The following is a 20,704-nucleotide window of genomic DNA, read 5'->3' on the forward strand; positions in this document are numbered from 1 at the left end:
AAGGGGCCCTGGTGGTCTAGTGGCCGCTGCCACTATTCTCCTTGGTTGCAAAATGGCTACCGAGACTACCGTGAGAAGTCTTGGCAGCCATTTTGTAAACATGACTTTGCGCCGAGCAGAGGATGGGCAGGAAAGAGCAGATTTATTTCCTGCCCCCGAAGAAGCCAGAGCCACTAGACCACCAGGGCCCTTCAAGGTGGGTGGGGAGCACAGTAGGAGGGAGGCAGCACGGTGGGGGTGGGGGCAGCGGTGGTGGCAGCAACAGCAGCATGGTGGGGGGGGGCAGCAGCAGCATGGCAGGGGGCCCAGAGTAGTCTCAGTGCCCAGGGGCCCAGAGTACTCTGTCTGCCCCTGATGCCTATGATGCCTAGTGCTGGACTTTGAGTTGCACTGTGACCAGGAATCTCAAGAAAGATCAGCTACTCAGGAACTAGTCAAAGGATTGAATTCTCTGATATGAAATGTCCATGTGCTAATCCACAGAAACACCTAGCCCTATCACTGAGTCTAGGTATACTAACATTCTCCTCTTCTTATTTTCTTTTTGGATGTAAGGGCAGAAAGTGCCAGGTTGTGATCCCATGGGAGAAAGTTAGTCATTCATAGTTGTGTGCTTCTCATATGTCTTGGGCATCCCAACCAACCTTCCATTGTTACCCCAACAGGAGACTCTGAGGAGGAGGAGAAGAATTCTAAAGAAGATCTCCCCAAGAAAGCAAACAAGAAGAAGACCTCCAAGGACAATACCTCTGTGGGCAGCAAGGAAAAGAAGAAGCCGAGAGGTCAGGCTAGCACCTATATCAATCTCTGATCTTACTATATGTGCCCTCAAACCGTCATGATATCCACAATCAATATGCATGAGAGGCCATCCCCAGAGGAGGTTCACCATGCTAGCCTGATGATTCGGAGACCTGCACTTCCATACCATGTCAACCAACAAAGTTGCAATGAACCCAGTGCTTCTCAGCTGGTGCAATGACAGCAGCAATGTCCTTGGTGTGCCAGGGTAGCACAGTCTCAGCGTGATCTCCTCTGTTCCCCTTTGACATGGTTCGTTAGCAGGAGGAGAGCAGTACTTCTTACCTGCATCTGCTGTATGAAGTCAGGACTTTTTTCATTCTACGACAGTTGCGCTCAGTTAGGTGTTACTTTAATCACGCCACATTCCACTCTCATCATTTCATTCTTTTCCTCCAAGATAGACTATTGCAACATTATCTATTTGGCTTGTCCCAAATCCACCTTAAAATCTTCAAACTCTTCAGAACACCGTCATCCGACTTCTCTGCCACGCGGACCATACAGATCAAGTTTCTCCACTACTCCAACAACATCATCGGCCTCCCATTAAACAACGAACCATATATAAAACACTTCTTCTTACTTTCAAAGCCCTTCATGTGGGCTACCCTGATTACTTATCCTCCCTTATCGTCCCCTATGCCCCTTCACGCTCCCTCTGTTCTCAAAATGATCATCGCCTTGTCCTTCCAAATCCCAAACAAGCAATTCTAGACTCTACCAGAGATGGAGCTTCTATTTCACTGCACCTGCCCTCTGGAATTCCATGCCTTTAACACTTCGTGCTGAAATTGAATCCTCTTTATACCAGTTTAAAATTGACCTTAAGGCTTGACTTTTCAATCTTGCTTTCTCGCCAAACTACTGCCTTAATTTTTGTTGTTTCTTCTTATACTCAGTTTATTTCTGCTTTACTACATTTTTGCTGTATGATTAGGCACACCCTACCCTTTCCTAACCAATATTATAGTTCCTTTCAATCTTTGTGTTTTATTGTAATTTTTAGCAGGGCCGCCGAGAGACTTGGAGGGGCATAATTGAACAAAAACGTCTATCTCCATGGGCGTTTATCTCCGAGAACGGGTCCGTGAAGGGGCGGACCGAACCGTATTTTCAAAAAAAATAGACGTCCATGTTTTATTCGACAATTTGTGAGCTGGGCGTTTTTGTTTTTCAGCGATAATGGAAAATGAAAGCGCCCAGCTCAAAAACGAATAAATCCAAGGCATTTGTTCATGGGAGGGGCCAGGAGTCGTAGTGCACTGGTCCCCCTTACATGCCAGGACACCAACCGGGCACCCTAGGGGGCACTTTTACAAAAACAAAAAAAAAGGTAAAAGAGCTCCCAGGTGCATAGCACCCTTCCCTTGTGTGTTGAGCCCCCCAAATCCCCCTCAAAACCCACCACCCACAAGTCTACACCATTACTATAGCCCTAAGGGGTGAAGGGGGGCACCTACATGTGGGTACAGTGGGTTTGGGGGGGGGTGGAGGACTCAGCATTAAGCAGCACAAGTGTAACAAGTAGGGGGGATGGGCCTGGGTCCACCTGCCTGAAGTCCACTGCACCCCCTAACAACTGCTCCAGTGACCTGCATACTGCTGTCAGGGAGCTGGGTATGACATTTGAGGGTGAAAATAAAAAGTTGTGAAACTTCATTTTTTGTGGTGGGAGGGGGTTAGTGACCACTGGGGGAGTCAGGGGAGGTCATCCCCGATTCCCTCCAGTGGTCATCTGGCCATTTAGGGCACTTTTTGGGGCCTTATTCGTGAAAAAACAGGGTCCAGGAAAAGTGTCCTAAATTCTAGCTAAAAACGCATACTTTTTTCCCATTATCGGTGAAATGCGCCCATCTCTGTTCGGCAGATAAGCACGCCCCAGTTCCGCCTTCGCCACACCTCTGACACGCCCCCATCAACTTTGTCCGCATCCGCGACGGAGTGCAGTTGAAAACGTCCAAAATCGGCTTTCGATTATACCGCTTTATTCGTTTTTGTGAGATAAACATCCATCTCCCGATTTAGGTCGGAACTTGGGCGTTTTTCTCGTTCGATTATAAGCAGGTTGGCCAGGCCCGGGACAAGGCTGCCCCCGGGGCCCCCCCACCTGAGGTCGCCGGACCCCCCCCCCCCTTCACCCGCCACCGGGCCTTCTCTCCACCCCCGGGCCCATTGTACTGACCTTAAGTGCCTCACCTTCGAAAGTGCAGCAAGCAGCGGCAGACCACTCCTTCCTTCTGTGTCCCGCCCTCGCGGAAGTTACGTCAGGCGAGGGCGGGACACGTAAGGAAGGAGTGGTCTGCCGCTGCTTGCTGCGCCTTTGAAGGTCAGGCGCTTAAATTCAATGCCAGGGAGCGATGGAGGGCGGGCGGGCAGGCCAGACTGCGGCAGCAGCGCCGGGCCCCCCCCGGAGGCCCGAGCCTGGGGAATTTTGTCCCCCCTGTCCCTCCCTCTCGGTGGCCCTGATTTTTAGACTGTGTAAGTGGTATAGAAAGTAAATAAAAGGATGTAAAATGAAATAGTGTCTCTTCTGCCAGCTTCAGTATGGTCTAAATCATGCCAGTCCCTATAATCTCAGGGCTGACTCTGGGGTGGGTAGCACACTGGGCAGTGGGTAAGGTGTGCCTGGCCTAGGTAATTATATCCTCTTCAGAGACAGGAGCCAGCTGGGTGCCATACAGTGCGCCAGGTTTGCACACACTTGGGACAGAAGGGGACGTGAGGTCAGCAGAGGACCATGTGGCACCCCAGGCAATGGCCCTGTTTACCTAAATGCAGCCCAGGCCACAGCTCCACATGTTCAGACCAGATTGAAGCCAGGAGAGGTAATGGAATTCAAACATGCATGGGATAAACACAAAGGAATGGATCCACGGAATCTTAGCGGACATTGGGTGGCGATGCCGGTGGAGAAAGGCAGGGACAATTCAATTCAATTCAAGCTTCTGCTACTAACCTACAAATGTACTCGATCTGCAGCCCCTCCTTACCTCTCAACTCTCATCTCCCCTTACGTTCCTACCTGTAACCTCCGCTCTCAAGACAAATCCCTCCTTTCAGTACCCTTCTCCACCACCGCCAACTCCAGGCTCCGCCCTTTCTGCCTCGCCTCACCCCACGTGTGGAACAAACTCCCCGAGCCCATACGCCAGGCCCCCTCCCTGCCCATCTTCAAATCTCTGCTTAAAGCCCACCTCTTCAACGTCGCCTTCGGCACCTAACCTCTACACCTCTACCCAGGAAATCTAGACTGCCCAACTTGACATTTCGTTCTTTAGATTGTAAGCTCCTTTGAGCAGGGACCGTCCTTCTTTGTTTATTTTGTACAGCGCTGCGTAACCCTAGTAGCGCTCTAGAAATGTTAAGTAGTAGTAGTAGGGACAAATCTGTTGGATTATTTGTAGTAAATAATTAGCAGATCTTAGTACACACAGCTTCAGCTTTAGAAATGTTAATTTCTTTCTTCATCTCTCTCTCATTCACCCCTGAATAATTCACTGCTGAGTCACTTTAAAGTTGAAGTAACAAAACATCTGTTTACTCACAGTTTGTAGTTAGATTATAATCAGACAGGCTTATATATACATATTACTATACATTTGTATTATCAGCTCCTTCCATGTGCTTAGATGGTAATGGATGCTCACACCACCATAGATCCTCTCAGGTTAGGAGAGATCATGAGCTCCATGTGCTCCATGTGCTGCATGTGCTGCATCTAACCCCCACAGGAAGTTGCATAGCTGTGTGACCTCTCTAAGTAATTCACATCAGAGGTCACAGAGTAATCACAGAGAAATAATAGGTGACAGGCAATGCATGTAAAATACAATACATTCCAACAAACCCCTTCTCATGCATAACTGTCATGCAATTATTTATTCATACAAAGTCCAAGCTTTATACGCAGATTCACAAAATGTTCTCTGGGTAACGGTTTGGTCATGATGTCAGCTGTCATCTCACTGGTGTGACAATAGTGTAGACTGATGACCCCTTCTTTTGCCAACTCTCGCACGTTGTGGTATTTCGTTGCGATGTGCTTGGTGCGTGACTGAACCTTGTCATTCTGTGACAGTCGGATGCAGCTCTGATTATCTTCCATTATCTGGATTGGTCTCTTTTCAGCTATTCCGAAATCCAGCAAAAGTTTTTCAATCCACATCAGTTCTCTGCACGCTTCCGATACAGCCACATATTCAGCTTCTGTAGAAGACAAACTCACAATACTTTGTTTATGACTGGCCCATGAAATTTGTACATTTCCATACATAAACACATATCCACTTGTGGATTTATAATCAGAATGATCCCCTGCCCAATCTGAATCACAGTAACATATTAGTTTTGGATTACTATTGGCTGAAATCTTTAATTTACAATCAATGGTACCCTTTAAATACCTTACCATCCTTTTAACTGCAGTCCAATCTGATTTGGTAGGTGAGCTGACCCTTCTGCTCAAAATTCCTACTGCATTTGCTATATCAGCCCTGTATGTGGTAGCTAGATATAAAAGCTTACCTATGGCTGATCTATATTGGATGTTATCTGGTAAAGGTTCTCTTACTGTTTCATCCTTCAGAAAATCAGTGATCATGGGAGTGCTTACAACTTGGGCATCTTGCATACCTAAACTTTCAATAAGCTCATTTATTTTCTGCTTCTGGCTTAGAAGATAAGAACCATCATTTTGTTTCTCAATTTCTATACCAAGATAGTATGACACATTACCCAGTTCTTTTATCTCAACATTCTGGTTTAAACACTTTACAATGTCCTTGTACTCTTGCTCACTTTTGCTTGCAATGAGCAGATCATCAACAAAAGCTAAAATGTATGCATATTGTCCATTTGTGCACCTAGTGTACAAGCATTTATCTGCTTCACCTTGCTTAAATCCTAAATTTGTCAATATTTCATGCAATTTATCATTCCAACATTTTGCACTTTGCTTTAATCCATAAAGACCTTTGTTTAATTTACACACTAGCTGTCTTTGTTTTGTATTTATGAAACCTGTTGGTTGTTCCATGTACAAGTCTTCAGTTATTTCTCCATGAAGAAACGCTGTTTTCACATCAATGTGTTTGACTTGCATGCCTTTTGAGACTGCAATGCTCAGAAGTGTTCTGATTGTCGTGTGTTTCACTACAGGTGCAAACACTTCATCAAAATCTTCTCCATATTTTTGAAGATATCCCTTTGCCACTAATCTGGCTTTATACCTTTCCACTTTTCCTTGTGCATTCCTTTTTAACTTGAATACCCATTTGCATCCTATAGCTTTCTTGCCAGGAGGTAATTTTGTAAGAATCCAAGTATTATTTTTATCCAATGCATCAATTTCTTCTTGTGCAGCTTTATGCCATTCAGCAGCTTCTTCTGCTGGCATTTTCTCAATCTCATCCCATGTTAAGGGCTCTTGAGCTTCTGCTGACTTTGTTAGGTAAGACAGTCTTGGGGGTGGAACACCTTTGTTTTCCCTGGATGAGCGTCTGACTACAGGTTGGTCTGACCTTTCCGCATCCTCTAAATCTGAGAGTTCTTCTCCAATTGATTCCCCTTCTCCAACTGTACTGTCTTCTTCAATGATCCTTTCTGTGTCTGTTTCCTCTGCCTGTTCCTCGTTAGATACAGGTGAGTTGCTTTCAGACATCTGCCTTGGTATGGCATTTATATACACTGGCATGTCTATTATGGTTCTAGTTTCATATTCTGGATGATAAGGCTCATCTGGGATAATCCAGCCTTTATCAACCCTTTTGTTTTCATCAAAATATGTAACATGTCTTATGCCAACAATGCCAGTTTTCAGATTCAAAATTCTATATCCTTTGTGTCCTGGAGCATAGCCAACTAAAATGCCCCTTTCTGTTGTGGAATCCAGCTTATGCCTTCTTTGCTTTGGTACATGAGCATATGCTGTACTTCCAAATGTTCTTATGTGTGAAAGGTTTGGCTTCCTACCATGCCATGTCTCATGTGGTGTGCGCTCAGCGCCTTTAGTTGGCATTCTGTTTTGTAGGTACACTGCTGTGAGAATGGCTTCCCCCCATAGTCTTTTAGGGAGATTGCTATCTGACAGCATACATCTGGTCATTTCCACAAGTGACCTAAATTTTCTCTCTGCAACAGAATTTTGCTCTGGTGTATAAGCTACTGTTGTGATATGCTGAATGCCTTCTTGTTCTAGAAATGTGCGCATGCTTTGTGAAGTGAACTCACCACCATTGTCGGTCTGAAGAACCTTTGGTTTTCTTTCAAATTTATTGCTCACCATGGCTACGTATTTCTTCAGCATGTCTGTGACTTGACTTTTTTCTTTCAGCAAATAGGCCACACAATATCTAGAGAAATCATCCAAGAATATTAGCACAAATCTGTTATTTCCCAATGATGGGATATTAAACGGTCCACATAAGTCACTGTGTATTAAGTCCAGCACTTTATTACTCCTATTTCCTGTGTATGCAGGAAATGAGGGTCTTACACCTTTTTGAGTAACACAGTCTATGCATTTCTCCATTTTACCAGCATCTGCACTTATCTGAATGCCGGTGGCTAGTTGCTTACTGTAAAGATCCTGGATCACCTTAAAATCACGATGTCCCAGGCGGCGGTGCCAGATTTCCGGACTACATTTACCATCATTCTTCCTTACTTGCACCATATGTGAGGCTTCACCTGAAATGCTCAGTTTATAAACATCATTATGCATAAAAGCTTCAGCATACACTTCATCATTTTTAGAGATTGTGCACTTACTGTTTTCAAAATGAATCGCAAATCCCTTCTTATCTAATGTAGATACACTAAGCATATTACAAACTGCTTGGGGAATATACAAGACATCACTTACAGGAATTTCTTTAACTTCATTAGACACTTTGCATTTTAAGAATCCAATACCTTTTGCTTGGATCTTAGCAGTCCCTGCGTTTGCAGTTTTAAGAATACCTTCTTCTGGACACATTTCCTGAAAGAAATCTTTACAATTGGTTAAATGGCATGTGCTCCCCGAATCCAAAATCCAAGTACTTTCATTTGAATTATTATTTACCATAGTCAAAGATTTTTCTGCCATTAGAAAGCCCTTGTGTTTATCTTTGTCCTTCATACATTTCCTGGTTTGACAATTCTTTAGTTCCATTGGCTTAGGTGAGCTAGAGGGAGTGTTTTGTGTTTCCTTACACCATTTAGATACATGTCCCTCCTTTCCACATGAGTAGCAAATCAGCTTGCCCTTGGGTGGAGTTTTCCCATAGCTCCGCCTTCCTCTGTTCTTTGCCAAGAAATTTGTTTCATTTCTCTCTGACTGACTTTGAGAACACATCTCCTCAGAATCATTTATTATGCATTCCTGCCTTAGTTTTGATGTTGCCTGTTCAAAAGATTGCCCTTCAATGGCCTCATTTACAGACCTAAAAACATCAAACTTCTTTGATAGTGAGGTAAAAAGAAATGCTCTTTTCAATGCATCACACATGGGAATTCCAGAAAGTTCTAACTTTTGAAATGAAGACATAAGATGCATAATGTGATCATTACATTTACTTTTATCCCTTAATTTGGTTTCATTCAACTCTGCCAACCAAATTGGTTGCTGCTTTGCATATGTAGTTGCATACATAGTTCTCAGTTTATATAAAATGTCCTTTGGTGTATCTTTTCCCTCCACTAATATGGCTTGTTTCTCTGAGAGAGCTTCCAAAAGCATGCACTTCACATAATAGTTTGCATTGTCCCATTCAGCCATATTTTCAGCTGTTCTGTCTTGGTCTAAGCATATATTTAATCCTTTTGCTCGAAGGAGACTTATGAATCTTAGTTCCCACTTCTGATAATTAAACTCAGTTAATTTAGGCACCTTGAGAGAATAGAAAAATGGTGAATTTCTTCCCTCAGCCATTTTCTTAGCCTTCTGTCTGCTGTGTGGGGGGAGAGAGAGACAGACTGAATCTTTCCTTTAAAACTTAAGAGAAAAATGTGGCCTTTTTTTCTGCCTGGTAATATTTCTCTTCTTTTTCAATTCCTGGGCCCATAACCCTTTTGTTGGATTATTTGTAGTAAATAATTAGCAGATCTTAGTACACACAGCTTCAGCTTTAGAAATGTTAATTTCTTTCTTCATCTCTCTCTCATTCACCCCTGAATAATTCACTGCTGAGTCACTTTAAAGTTGAAGTAACAAAACATCTGTTTACTCACAGTTTGTAGTTAGATTATAATCAGACAGGCTTATATATACATATTACTATACATTTGTATTATCAGCTCCTTCCATGTGCTTAGATGGTAATGGATGCTCACACCACCATAGATCCTCTCAGGTTAGGAGAGATCATGAGCTCCATGTGCTCCATGTGCTGCATGTGCTGCATCTAACCCCCACAGGAAGTTGCATAGCTGTGTGACCTCTCTAAGTAATTCACATCAGAGGTCACAGAGTAATCACAGAGAAATAATAGGTGACAGGCAATGCATGTAAAATACAATACATTCCAACAAAATCAAACTCGGATTATCTTGTTGGGCAGACTGGATGGACCATTCAGGTCTTTATCTGCCGTCATTTACTATGTTACTATGTGTTGTGGTTTCCTGTCTGGGAGCCGTGAGGACGGGCATTGAGACCTGTTTTCTGAGTGACTGAGCAGACTTCTCTCACTGTTCCTTTCCTCGTTCACAGTTTGTTTATTTATTTGGATTTTGCTCATACCTTTTTCAGTAGCAGGTCAAGGTGAGCCACATTTAGGTACACTGAGTATTTCCTTGTCCCTGGAGGGCTCACAATCTAAGTCTGTACCTGAGGCAATGGAGGGTTAAGTGACAGTTGCAAGTTACTAGTAGTTCAGCCTGTTGGTGTCTCAGGTGATAGAAAAGAAATTTTTTATGAGAACCAGTGACAATGAAGGTACAGGACCATTAGAAACCTCAAATATTAGTTGTTTAGGTCTTACCCTTTCTGTCTTTTCCTGAGCTCAATAGTTTCTCTTACTTCTTTGGGCTTCCAGTTTAATCGGAATCAGGCCTGGGATCGTGGCCCTCGCTCATAATCAACCACCCAGAGAACTTTTCTACTATTTTGCTTATAACCCTTCCTAACCTTATTTAAGTCCAGTCTGGAAGCCATGAATGCACCAATTCCTGCCACTAGGTGTCACCATTGGGCAATGACTGGGACGCCTTCCTCCCAGGGAACCTGAGCTCTACTTCCTCAACTGGACAAAGATGTTGAAGACCCAAACCCAGGCTACTCTACATGTCAGTGCCTAAGTCTGGGTCAGTTTCCTTTCTCACATTTTTATACTTTATAAGAAGAAGAGATGGGCTTTTGTTTAACAGGGCACAAACCATTTCTAAAGCTTTCTCTCTGGAATCACATGTTGATTTTAAACAGATTTTTTGGGCCCTTTTACTAAGTGGCGGTAAGCACTAACACATGTTTACCACACGCTAAAAGACACTACCTCAAGTATTCCATGGTAGTTCTTGGATCAGTTTGCGCAAGTCCCGTGCTAAAAAATATTAAATACTTTTTAGTGCTGCGGCGTGTTTGGGCGTGGAGAGTAGACAGGGGCGGACTGAACATTCAGGCAACCAGGCAGAGGCTCTAGGGGGCCTAGAGGCTCTGCTCAGTTACCACCACTGCTGCACACTATAACACTCCCCCCCCCCCCCCCCCCATCAATCCTACCTTCAAGGGCCTGGTAGTCTAATGGCCTCTGGGTAGGGTTACCATATTTGGTCCCCCCAAAAAGAGGACACATGCCCTGCCCTGCCCTGCCCCACCCCACCCCCTGTCATGTATCGCCCCATCTCACCCCACCCCCTGCCCCGCCCCCCACATCCCCCTAAGGGTGTCCTATCCCCTAGTCCCCTCCCCTTACCTTACTCTACTGCCCTGGTGGTGTAGTGACCTCTTTGGGGCAGGAAAGAGCCCCCTCTGTCCTGCCCAGAGTGCTGCCCTGCAATCTTTCTCTTCCCTTTGCAATGCTGACGGTCCCGGTGCTGATTCAAAATGGCCGCCGAGAGTTGACGTGGCCTCACAAGACCGAGGCCGCGATAACTCTTGGTGACCATTTTGAATCGGCGCCAGGACCATCAGCATTGCAAGGGGAAGAGAGAGAATGCAGGGCAGTGCTCCGGGCAGGAATGAGAGGGCTCTTTCCTGCCCCGAAGAGGTCACTAGACCACCAGGGCAGTAGAGTAAGGTAAGGGGAGGGGATAGGACACCATTAGGCCCGCCCATCAGCCTGCCCGTTTGTCCGGAAATCCCGCCCGGTTGCCCAGCCATGTCCTCAAAAAGAGGACATGTCTGGGTAAAATCGGACATATGGTAACCCTACCTTTGGGGGAGGGGGGGTCAGGAAAGAAGAACATTCTTTCCTGCCTGCTGCCGCTATTCTGCCCGGCGCTGCTGAGTTTTAAAAATGACTGCCGAGACTCCCTGCGACAGTCTCATGAGACTATTGAGACCCACAAGACTACCATGGGAAGTCTCGGCCGCCATTATGAAAATAAGGCGGCACCGGGCAGAATAGCGGTAGTGGACAGGAAAGAGTGGGGTTCTTTCCTGCCCCCAAAGAAGCCACTAGACCAGCAGGTAGGACCAGGAAGGGTCCACCGAGGCTCGGGGGACTGTGATGTGTGGAAGGGGGACGGCAGCAATGTGAGGAGGCAGCAACATGGTGGTGGGGGGTGCCCAGATCACCCTAACTGCCCAAGTGCCCAGATCGCTCTCAGTACGCCCCTGAGAGTAATTGTGTTTATCCCATGCATTTTTGAATTTTGTTACCATTTTCATCTCCAAAACCTACCGCGGGAGGGCATTCCAAGTATCTACCACCCTCATCCATGAAAAAGTACTTCCTGACATTATTCTTGAGTCCGCCCCCATGTAACCTCAATTCATGTCCTCTAGTTCTACCACCTTCCTGTCTCTGGAAAAGGTTTGTTTGTAAATTAATACCTTTCAAATATTGGAACGTCCGTACCATATCATCTCTGTCTCTCAAGTCTCTCCTCAAACGTCTTGCAACGAAAACCCCATAGCATTTTGGTCACTTTTCCCTGAACCGCTTCAAACTTTTTTATGTCCTTTGCAAGATACGGCCTCCAGAACTAAACACAATACTCCAATACCTGTAAGCTGGAGATCCTGACTGCTAACATTCACCTGCTCCTGCCCCTCGTTCCCCCTGTGTTAGAAAGAAAAGGTGGCAGCAGTACAGGCTTCCAACAGGACAGACATCGCAGGCAGGCAGTGCAAAACAAGGGCATCAAGGTGGAGATTGCACTGTGTAGCAGGCACTTTCTGCCAGAGGTTTACCTGGCATAGGAAGTGCCGAAGCCAATATTCCTCTTTGCCTTTACTACTACTACTACTACTACTTAACATTTCTAAAGCGCTACTAGGGTTACGCAGCGCTGTACAATTTAACATAGAGGGACGGTCCCTGCTCAAGGAGCTTACAATCTAAGAGACAAGTGAACGGACAGTCCGATAGGGGCGGTCAAATTGGGGGCAGTCTGGATTTACTGAACGGTAAGAGTTAGGTGCCGAATGCAGCATTGAAGAGGTGGGTTTTAAGCAAAGACTTGAAGATGGGCAGGGAGGGGGCTTGGCGTAAGGGCTCAGGAAGGTTGTTCCAAGCATAGGGTGAGGCGAGGCTTCCACATGCTTCCTTTTTTTCTAACTTATGCCCCTGGCATTTCACGTTTGTTCCCTTTGGGTAATCCATTTACCTCCTGTACATGAGATGATTCAAAGTGGAAGGACCCTGGTCCAAAACAAAATGATCCATTCTAGTCATATGCCTTCTTTTCCTTTGGAAAGTAACATGAGAGAAAGAGAGAGAAAAGTTGAGCCCAGGAGAGCTGGCCCAGCAGAGCTGCTAAATCTTTATATCGCAGCTGTCATTTAATGATGATGATTTGCCAGTCTCTGCCATCTCCCCGCTCTTTGCTGAATCTCTTGCCTCTCACCTCTTTCAGGTTAGCTCCATTTCCACCCAGTCAGCCTTTCTTTCCCCCCTCTGCTCTCTTCCTTGCTTTTATACCTGCCTTTGTTTCTGTCCATTTATTTCTCTCTTCATTTTTTCAATCAGGGGAAAAGGATGACTTGGAAGCAATGGCCAAAGGCATTAAAACAAAGAAGGATTCGGCATCCATGTTTCGAGTGAATGGGGAGAAGGAAGGAAAAGCTGGAAAAAAAGGTTAAAACCATTAATATCCTATATCACTGCTGCTATGTGCACAACACATTCTCATTGAATTGACAATTGGATTGCATTTAATTATTTGCTTTTCTGAAGCCGTCTTCAAGGTGAGTCCAGCTCCAGGAAGTCCGTTTTCTTCTCTCCTCTGGGTCAGTATGGTCCCATCTAACGCTCAGCAAATCTTCTCCAAATAAACCCAAAAGAAGACTTGTATTTCTACAGTAGAGGCAAACAGGTTCTGAACAGGGCCGGATTTATTGGAAGAGATGCTATATATGGCGCCTAAATGAATCAGCGCTGAAATCAGTGCCGACTAAGCATATTCTATAATCAGCGCCTAGAAGGTGCTAATTATAGAATAGGCTTAGTTGATATTTCAGCGCCTAAATCTGCACGCATCCATATACACCAACTAAAACATGGCATAAATCCTGGCTTGTAGATTTAGGCGCAGTGGGACATATTCTATACCTAGGTGCCTAAATTTCAGAACGCCCACGAAATGCCCATTTCCCCACCCATAACATGCACTTTTTTGCCTGCGTACATTACAAGTTCAGCGCACATCATTATAAAATACGCTTAGTGAGTTGTGTGCCTAAATTCTAATTAGTGCCAATTAGTGCTCATAATTGCTTAAGTGCTGACATCAGCGCTCATTAGTTTGTTAAGCTAATTAAGTTGCGCGTGGTTTTATAGAATTCGCGCCAATATCGGCACCTAAATCTAAGTGCACTATATAGAATCTGGGGGATTGTGGCCCCTAAGCTGTAACATTTAAGCAGTGACGATCCTAGGTCGGCTGCCACCCGGGGCAGATCGCCGATGCGCACCCCCCCCCCCCCCCGGCACAATGACACCCTCCCCCCCAGCGCATCAAACCCCCCCCCCCCCCGGGTGTATTCTTGGCTGCTCGGAGCAGCCGTGTGGCTCTCGGCTCCGCTGGCTCCCTGTTCCCTCTGCCCCGGAACAGGAAGTAAACTGTTCCGGAGCAGAGGGAGCATGGAAACAGAGGAGCCGACAGGCGCGCGGCTGCTCTCTGCACCCCTCCAGCGGCGTGCACCCGGGGTGGACCGCCCCCACCACCCCCGCCCTTGGTACTCCGCTGCATTTAAGAGCCCTCCTCAATTAAGTAGGAAGTACATTTTAGGTTGAATAGTTTTCCATGCTAGTGAAATGTGAGGCCCTAAGATCCAAAACCTTTCCTGGGGGAACCCTATCAAGTCAGGTTTTTAGGATATTCACAATGCATGAATAGCTTTGCATACTAAGGAGGCAGTGTATGCACATTTATCTCTTTGAATATTCGTTGTGGATATCCTGAAAACTTGACTGGCTGGGGTGCCTCCAGAACCAAGTTTGGGAACAACTGATCTAAAGCACTGATTACATTTCTAGATGTGCAGGCTTTCAAATGAACCATCCAGTAATAAGCATCCATCCCTCAGAAGGGAATTCAGACAATGGCAGTCGGAAGGCACTTTGTAAGCTGAGTTATCTTTCTAGCAGTTCATCTGAGAAAGAAAATTCAGTGGACACCTTGAAGACAAGGCTGATTCTAAGGCAGAGGTTCTCAACCCAGTCCTCGGGACATGCATAGCCAATCAGGTTTCAGGAAATCCAAATGAATATGCATGAGATAAATTTGCATGCACTACCTCTATTGTAGGCAAATATGTCTCATGCATATTCATTATGGGTATCCTGAAAACCTGACTGGCTAAGAGGGGCATTTTCGATACGACGTCTACATCTGACTTTGGACGTTTTGCTGAAAACGTCCAGAAATCAAGTAGTGAAAATTACCATTTTCAAACCAGAAAAGTGTCTCTCTTTTTTCTTTGAAAATGACCATTTCCTAGACGTTGTTGTGCTTAATACGTCTATCTTTTTGAACCATGAAAAAAAAAAGTTGAAGTGAAAAACACACAAAATCAAGCCATTGGGATGTAGAAGGAGAAAGTTTTCCTAGTAGACTGGTCACACAGGCATCCCAGCAGAGCAGTGGGGCACCCTAGGGGGCATTGCAGTGGACTTCACATAAAAGGTTCTAGGTATACATCTCACCATTACCCCCTTATATTGTATGGGGAGCCTTTCAAACCCCACAAAAAACCTACTGCACCCAACTATACACCAGTACAATAGCTCCTATGGCTGTAGATGTCACCTATGGGTACAGGGGTTTGGGGGGCTTTTTTGGGGGGGCTGACACTTTCCACCACAAGTGTAGTAGTTAGAGTGGATTGTGGGCCTGGGTCACCTTCTCTACAGTCCACTGCACCAACCACTAGGCTATTCCACGGACATGGCTTGCTGCTCTAATAGGACCGGCCATAACATCTGAAGCTGTGTTAGAGCCTGATATATATTGTTTCATATACATCTTTGCGGGAGTGGGAGGGGGGGGTCAGTGACCACTGAAGGAGTAAGGGGTGTCATTCCTTTATTCCTGCAGTGGTCATCTGGTCATTTCAGGCACTTTTTGTGGTTTATTCGTTAACAGGTCTAGACCAAAACATCCAACTTATAGCCCTGGATGTTTTTGTTTTGCTCCATTATGGCAGAAAAACATCCAAGTGTTAGGAATGCCCAGATCCAACCTTTATCCTGCCCCTGGCATGCCCCCTTCTGATTTAAATGCACTTCTGACAGACTTCATAGAAAGATATCTAAAAATTGGTTTTGAAAATATCCATTTGGACGTTTTTGTGTGAAAAAAAAAGTCCAAATGCATATTTACGCCACTTTTTGGACATTTTTCTCTTTTGAAAATGAGTCACTAATGGGCTCATTTTCGAAAGAGAAGGCCTCCATCTTTCGACACAAATCGGGAGATGGGCGTCCTTCTCCCAGGGTCGCCCAAATCGGCATAATCGAAAGCCAATTTTGGGAGCCCTCAACTGCTTTCCGTCGCGGGGACGACCAAAGTTCCCAGGGGCATGTCGGAAGCGTAGCGAAGGCGGGACAGAGGCATGCTTAACACATGGGCGTCCTTGGCCTATAATGGAAAAAAGAAGGGCGTCCCTGACGAACACATGGAAAAGAAAATAAGATGATACCTTTTTTATTGTACATAATACATTTCTTATTTTCTTTTCCATTTTTTATTTTGTTTTATTTCTATTGATCACCTTTAAAAGTGGACTAACACGGCTACCACACCTCTCTTCTCAGAAGAGGGAAGCAGTTTGCAGGTGGATTTTGACTGGATTTGTATTAAAAGATAAGAACGCTGCCACAAGAAGAGAAAAAGTCAACACAGTTTCCTTGTCCCTTATTTGTCGATTTCCTCTTCCATCTCTTTTCTGCTGCAGATGAGAAGGATGAGGAGAAGAGCTCGGCTTCCAGTCCCAAGTCATTAAAACCTGCCAAAAAAAAGAATGTGACTTCCATGTTCCAAACAGGAAGTGGCGACGCCAAGGAGAAGAAAAGCAAAAGGAAAAGTAACCAGTTTCCTCTTCTTTCAAACATACCTCTTAGACAGTGAAGTGATGGCACTCGGGATCCCCTTGTTGAGGAGCAGAGCTGCAGAAAGCCCCTTGATAAGACTCGTCACTTCTCCTGGAGCTTGACTAGTGGGATGGACACACCCCAAGTTGCCACCTTATCCAGGACAACCTGAAGAGGCTGATCCAGTCTTGACTTTGCCTGTATTGCATGCAGGGAGTTGTAGTTCTGGTTACACTGCATCTTCTTGCATACAACAGGACCAAACCTGGCCTGAGTCACCTCTGGTTGGACTAGTTAAGGGGACATCCCTAGACATAGTGCTGCTGTTAGCTCTAGAGGCTTTACTAATGAGATGGATACTAGTGCTGATAGAGCTTGCTTAAGTTGAAGGATGATGGCATTAGATCGGGCCAGGTGCAGTGAGAGGAGGAAAGAAGATTTGGTGGTCAACAGACTGGTGTGAAGGATGTGGGTAATGCCAGAATACCAGGAGCTGTAATCTGGATGACTAGGACCTCAGTTCAGTAGAGATATGAAGGGCTTATCCCAGCAGCAGAACAGCACAGTCCTATGGAAGCAGAAGCCTTAATATAGACGATCAACCCACAATGTGGAGGGGAGACCAGCATTCCTGAACAGCTCAGAGAAGGTGGATAAGTCAACAGACAGATTTTCTACCTTGAAAGCTCCTGATGTCTCATGTCATAATAGCTAAGGGCCTCTTTTACCAAACCACTCTAGTGATTCCCGGTGTGGCAGTCGCTAGCGTGGTTTGGTAAAAGGGGGCCTTAAGATTGCAAAACAATGGTTACTAAGTATAACAACCATTTGAACTATTTACTTGTTTTGCCATATATAAACCAAGCACCAGTAGCTAAATACAGATCTAAGAGGAAGAGATTATAAAGGTGAGCATGAGGTGGTGAGGTGGATAGGCTGGATGGGTTGTCTGGTTTTTGCTTGTCATCATTTTCAATATTTCTCTAGGTTTACATGAAATTTTACAGTATTTTCATTGTAACCTGTGTCTGTGCATTTTCTCTGGAATGACCATATTCCACCAGGCAGCGGCGTACCAAGGACGGTGGTGGCGGTCCACCCCGGGTTCACGCTGCTGGGGGGGGGTGCAGAGAGCAGACGTGCGCCTGTCGGCTCCGCTGGTTCCCTGCTCCCTCTGCCCCAGAACAGGGGCTAAAAGTGCACCTGGGAGGGGGGGGAGTTGATGCGCCAGGGGAGGGGTGTCATTGTGCTGGGGAGGGGGGTGTTGTGCTGCACCCGAGGGGGGGGGGGTGCGCATCGACGATCCGCCCGGGTGGCAGCCACCCTAGTTATCAAAGGAGGGCTCCTACTAATCAACACAAGACGAACAATCATTATGTAGACAAGATTCCTAAAGAAGGAACGAGTCACAACAGAGAAAGAGCACGCAGGAGGATACGCAGTGATTCAGATGAGCTTTTTATCTCTCCATGTTCAACACCTATCAATAATTCTACCATGATTCCTGTTAAGGAAATCAACTCCACTTTTTTAGACACACTTTGGAATACAAAAATCAAGAAGAAGGAAGAAGGGAAACACTACCTCTATTATCGCCACCATAAGGAAACAAATATCAGGAGAATGAGTATTATCCAAACACCAGAATGGAGTTCCAAGGGAGAGGAAGAGGACGTGGCAGAGGGAGAGGCAGGATGCAGTATCATCGCCACCAATCGTACAAGAACTAGACATTCCCATCATTAACTTGTCAGACAAAGTTTTGTCAAATGAAGAGACTTCAGTTCTAAGGAAAGGCCTGAAATTCGTGCCCACTAATACCTATGACCCCTTACAGACAAGAATACACCTATGTATATTTGAAAGGAAGCTCGGGATCACACATTTCTTTGATAACAACACCACCATCAACTCGGACCATTCTTTGGTTAAACCCCCCCCCAAGATGGATACCACCTGGGCCCACTGACCCATTGATAGCGACATTCCATCAATGTGTATTAAGAGACATTGAATTGTTAGAAAACAAGAAAAGTAGAAGATTCTACAATCTTTCTACAGAAGAAAACAAAGCTCTTCATGATCGTAAGACGAATAAAGATATTACCATTAAGCCAGCAGATAAGGGGGGCGGTATTGTGATTCTTAGCTACATTCAAGAAATCAATCGCCAACTATTCGATACTCAGTTCTACTGTAAATTAGACACAGATCCAACTGATGAACTAAGAAAATAAATTAATTTTTGGGTTGACTTTGGCTTCAGGTCAGGCTTCCTGACTACGAAAGAGAGAGATTTCCTAACAACCAGCCACCCTATCACACCAATTATCTATATATTGCCAAAAATTAATAAATCTTTAGTGGATCCACCTGGAAGACCAATCGTATCTGGGATAGGCTCTATTCTTGAGCCTCTCTCCATCTTTGTGGATACTTTTCTCAGACCCTTCATTCAGCTCATAAGTTGGCATATTTTCAAAGCACTTAGCCTTCCAAAGTTCCATAGGTTTCTATGGAACTTTGGGAGGCTAAGTGCTTTGAAAATAAGCCTCAAAGTCATATATTTGTGACTCATCTCACGTTATTAATTTATTAGAAGAATATGATGGGGACCTCAGTGATATTATTTTGGTTACTTTGGATTTGGAGTCTCTTTACACTAATATCCCGAACCAACCAGTTTTGGAAATTATTACAGATGTGCTGAATGATAGGGAAAATAACAGGGTCCCCACTGCTTTCATCACTCAACTGGCATCAATATCACTTCAAGAAAATTATTTTTGCTTTCAGGAATCATTCTATAAACAAATCAGAGGTATAGCAATGGGGGCAAGCATGGCCCCCGATCTTGTCATACTGTACGTAGCTTTCTTCGAGCACCAAAATCTAGAAGATCATCCATTTCAGAAGGAACTTAGATTCTGGAAAAGATACATTGACGATGTACTGATACTTTGGAAAGGAAGCATCAACAGATTAAAGGAATTCCATTCTTGGCTGAATGGCCTCAACCAACGTCTTAAATTCTCCATGAATTATGACAATAAGGAAATTCCTTTCCTTGACATTCTTATAAAGAACACATACAACTTCACCGCCACAATATACAGAAAACCAACCGATAAAAATAATTTTTTACACTTCCAAAGCTTTCATAACAGAAGTTTAAAGCTGAACCTACCATACTCACAATTTCTTTGACTCAGAAGACTCTGTTGCGACTACATCGAGTTTGAAAATCAGGCAAAACCCATGGCAGCAAGATTTTTAAGTAGGGGTTACCCCAAGGAGAGTGTTATGAAAGGACTCAACAGGGCCAAAATGGCAAACAGGGACAAACTTTTGCAAGGCAACCTAGAACGAAAGAGACCTGATATTGTATGCAGTCTCAGATTTTCTAATCTTTCATCAGACATACAAAAAATACTAAGACGACCTTGGCATATATTGGAAAATCACAGTTGCTTCAAAAACAAACACCTCACTGTTGCCCACACCAGAAATAAAAATATCAAGGAAATTATTGCGCCATCAGCACTACCCCCCTATACGACCTCCACCTCTGCCTGCCATCGGACATCGACCCTGTGGGTCATGCTCGGTCTGCACATCATCCATGTCCATTATGGCTTTTATACATCCATGCACAATGAAATCATATCCATTAAAACACTCCTCAGATTGCAACACAGAAGGAGTGGTGTACCTGATCATATGTCCCTGTCAACTAATCTACGTGGGAAAAACCATCCGGAAGATAAAGACCAGAATGATTGAACACAGAAGCAGTATCAGACGAGGGGATGTTTCAGCCCCACTAGTAAAACATTGCATAGAGCATTCCCATAGTTTTGGTGACCTTCGTTTCTGTGCATTTAAGGTTCTTTTCAAACCATGGAGAGAGGAAAACTTAGACACGATCTTACTACAACATGAACAGAGGACTATTTTTGAACTCAATACAGTTTATCCTGCAGGACTTAATGCAGAATTGGATTTAGCTGTTCTTTCTTAGATTACTTGTTTTATAACCCCCCCCCCCCCCCCCCCCCCCGTTTTTATTAGGGAGCATTTATTAAAATCGATTATGTGTTACTAAGTTTTATACATTTTACATATATATAATGTTTATTATTTATTTTTATTTTTATTATGTCTCATTTTGCTGTTGAACACCATAAACGCCATTATTGTCTTTTGACAGATTATACTATGAT

General features: G+C 44.6%; 1 protein-coding gene across 1 annotated transcript in view; it reads left to right on the forward strand.

The window, feature by feature from the left end:
- Positions 1-581: 581 nt before the first annotated feature.
- TULP1 (TUB like protein 1) overlaps positions 582-20,704 on the forward strand; it is a 44,713-nt gene continuing 24,590 nt past the window's right edge. Inside the window, exons 1-5 of the mRNA XM_030221656.1 lie at positions 582-591; positions 666-782; positions 12,918-13,025; positions 16,346-16,481; positions 16,994-17,000. Of these exons, the coding sequence (XP_030077516.1) occupies positions 582-591; positions 666-782; positions 12,918-13,025; positions 16,346-16,481; positions 16,994-17,000 (378 nt within the window). The remainder of the gene's footprint in view (positions 592-665; positions 783-12,917; positions 13,026-16,345; positions 16,482-16,993; positions 17,001-20,704) is intronic.

Source organism: Microcaecilia unicolor, chromosome 12, assembly GCF_901765095.1.
Source record: "Microcaecilia unicolor chromosome 12, aMicUni1.1, whole genome shotgun sequence".
NCBI classification, from domain to species: domain Eukaryota; kingdom Metazoa; phylum Chordata; class Amphibia; order Gymnophiona; family Siphonopidae; genus Microcaecilia; species Microcaecilia unicolor.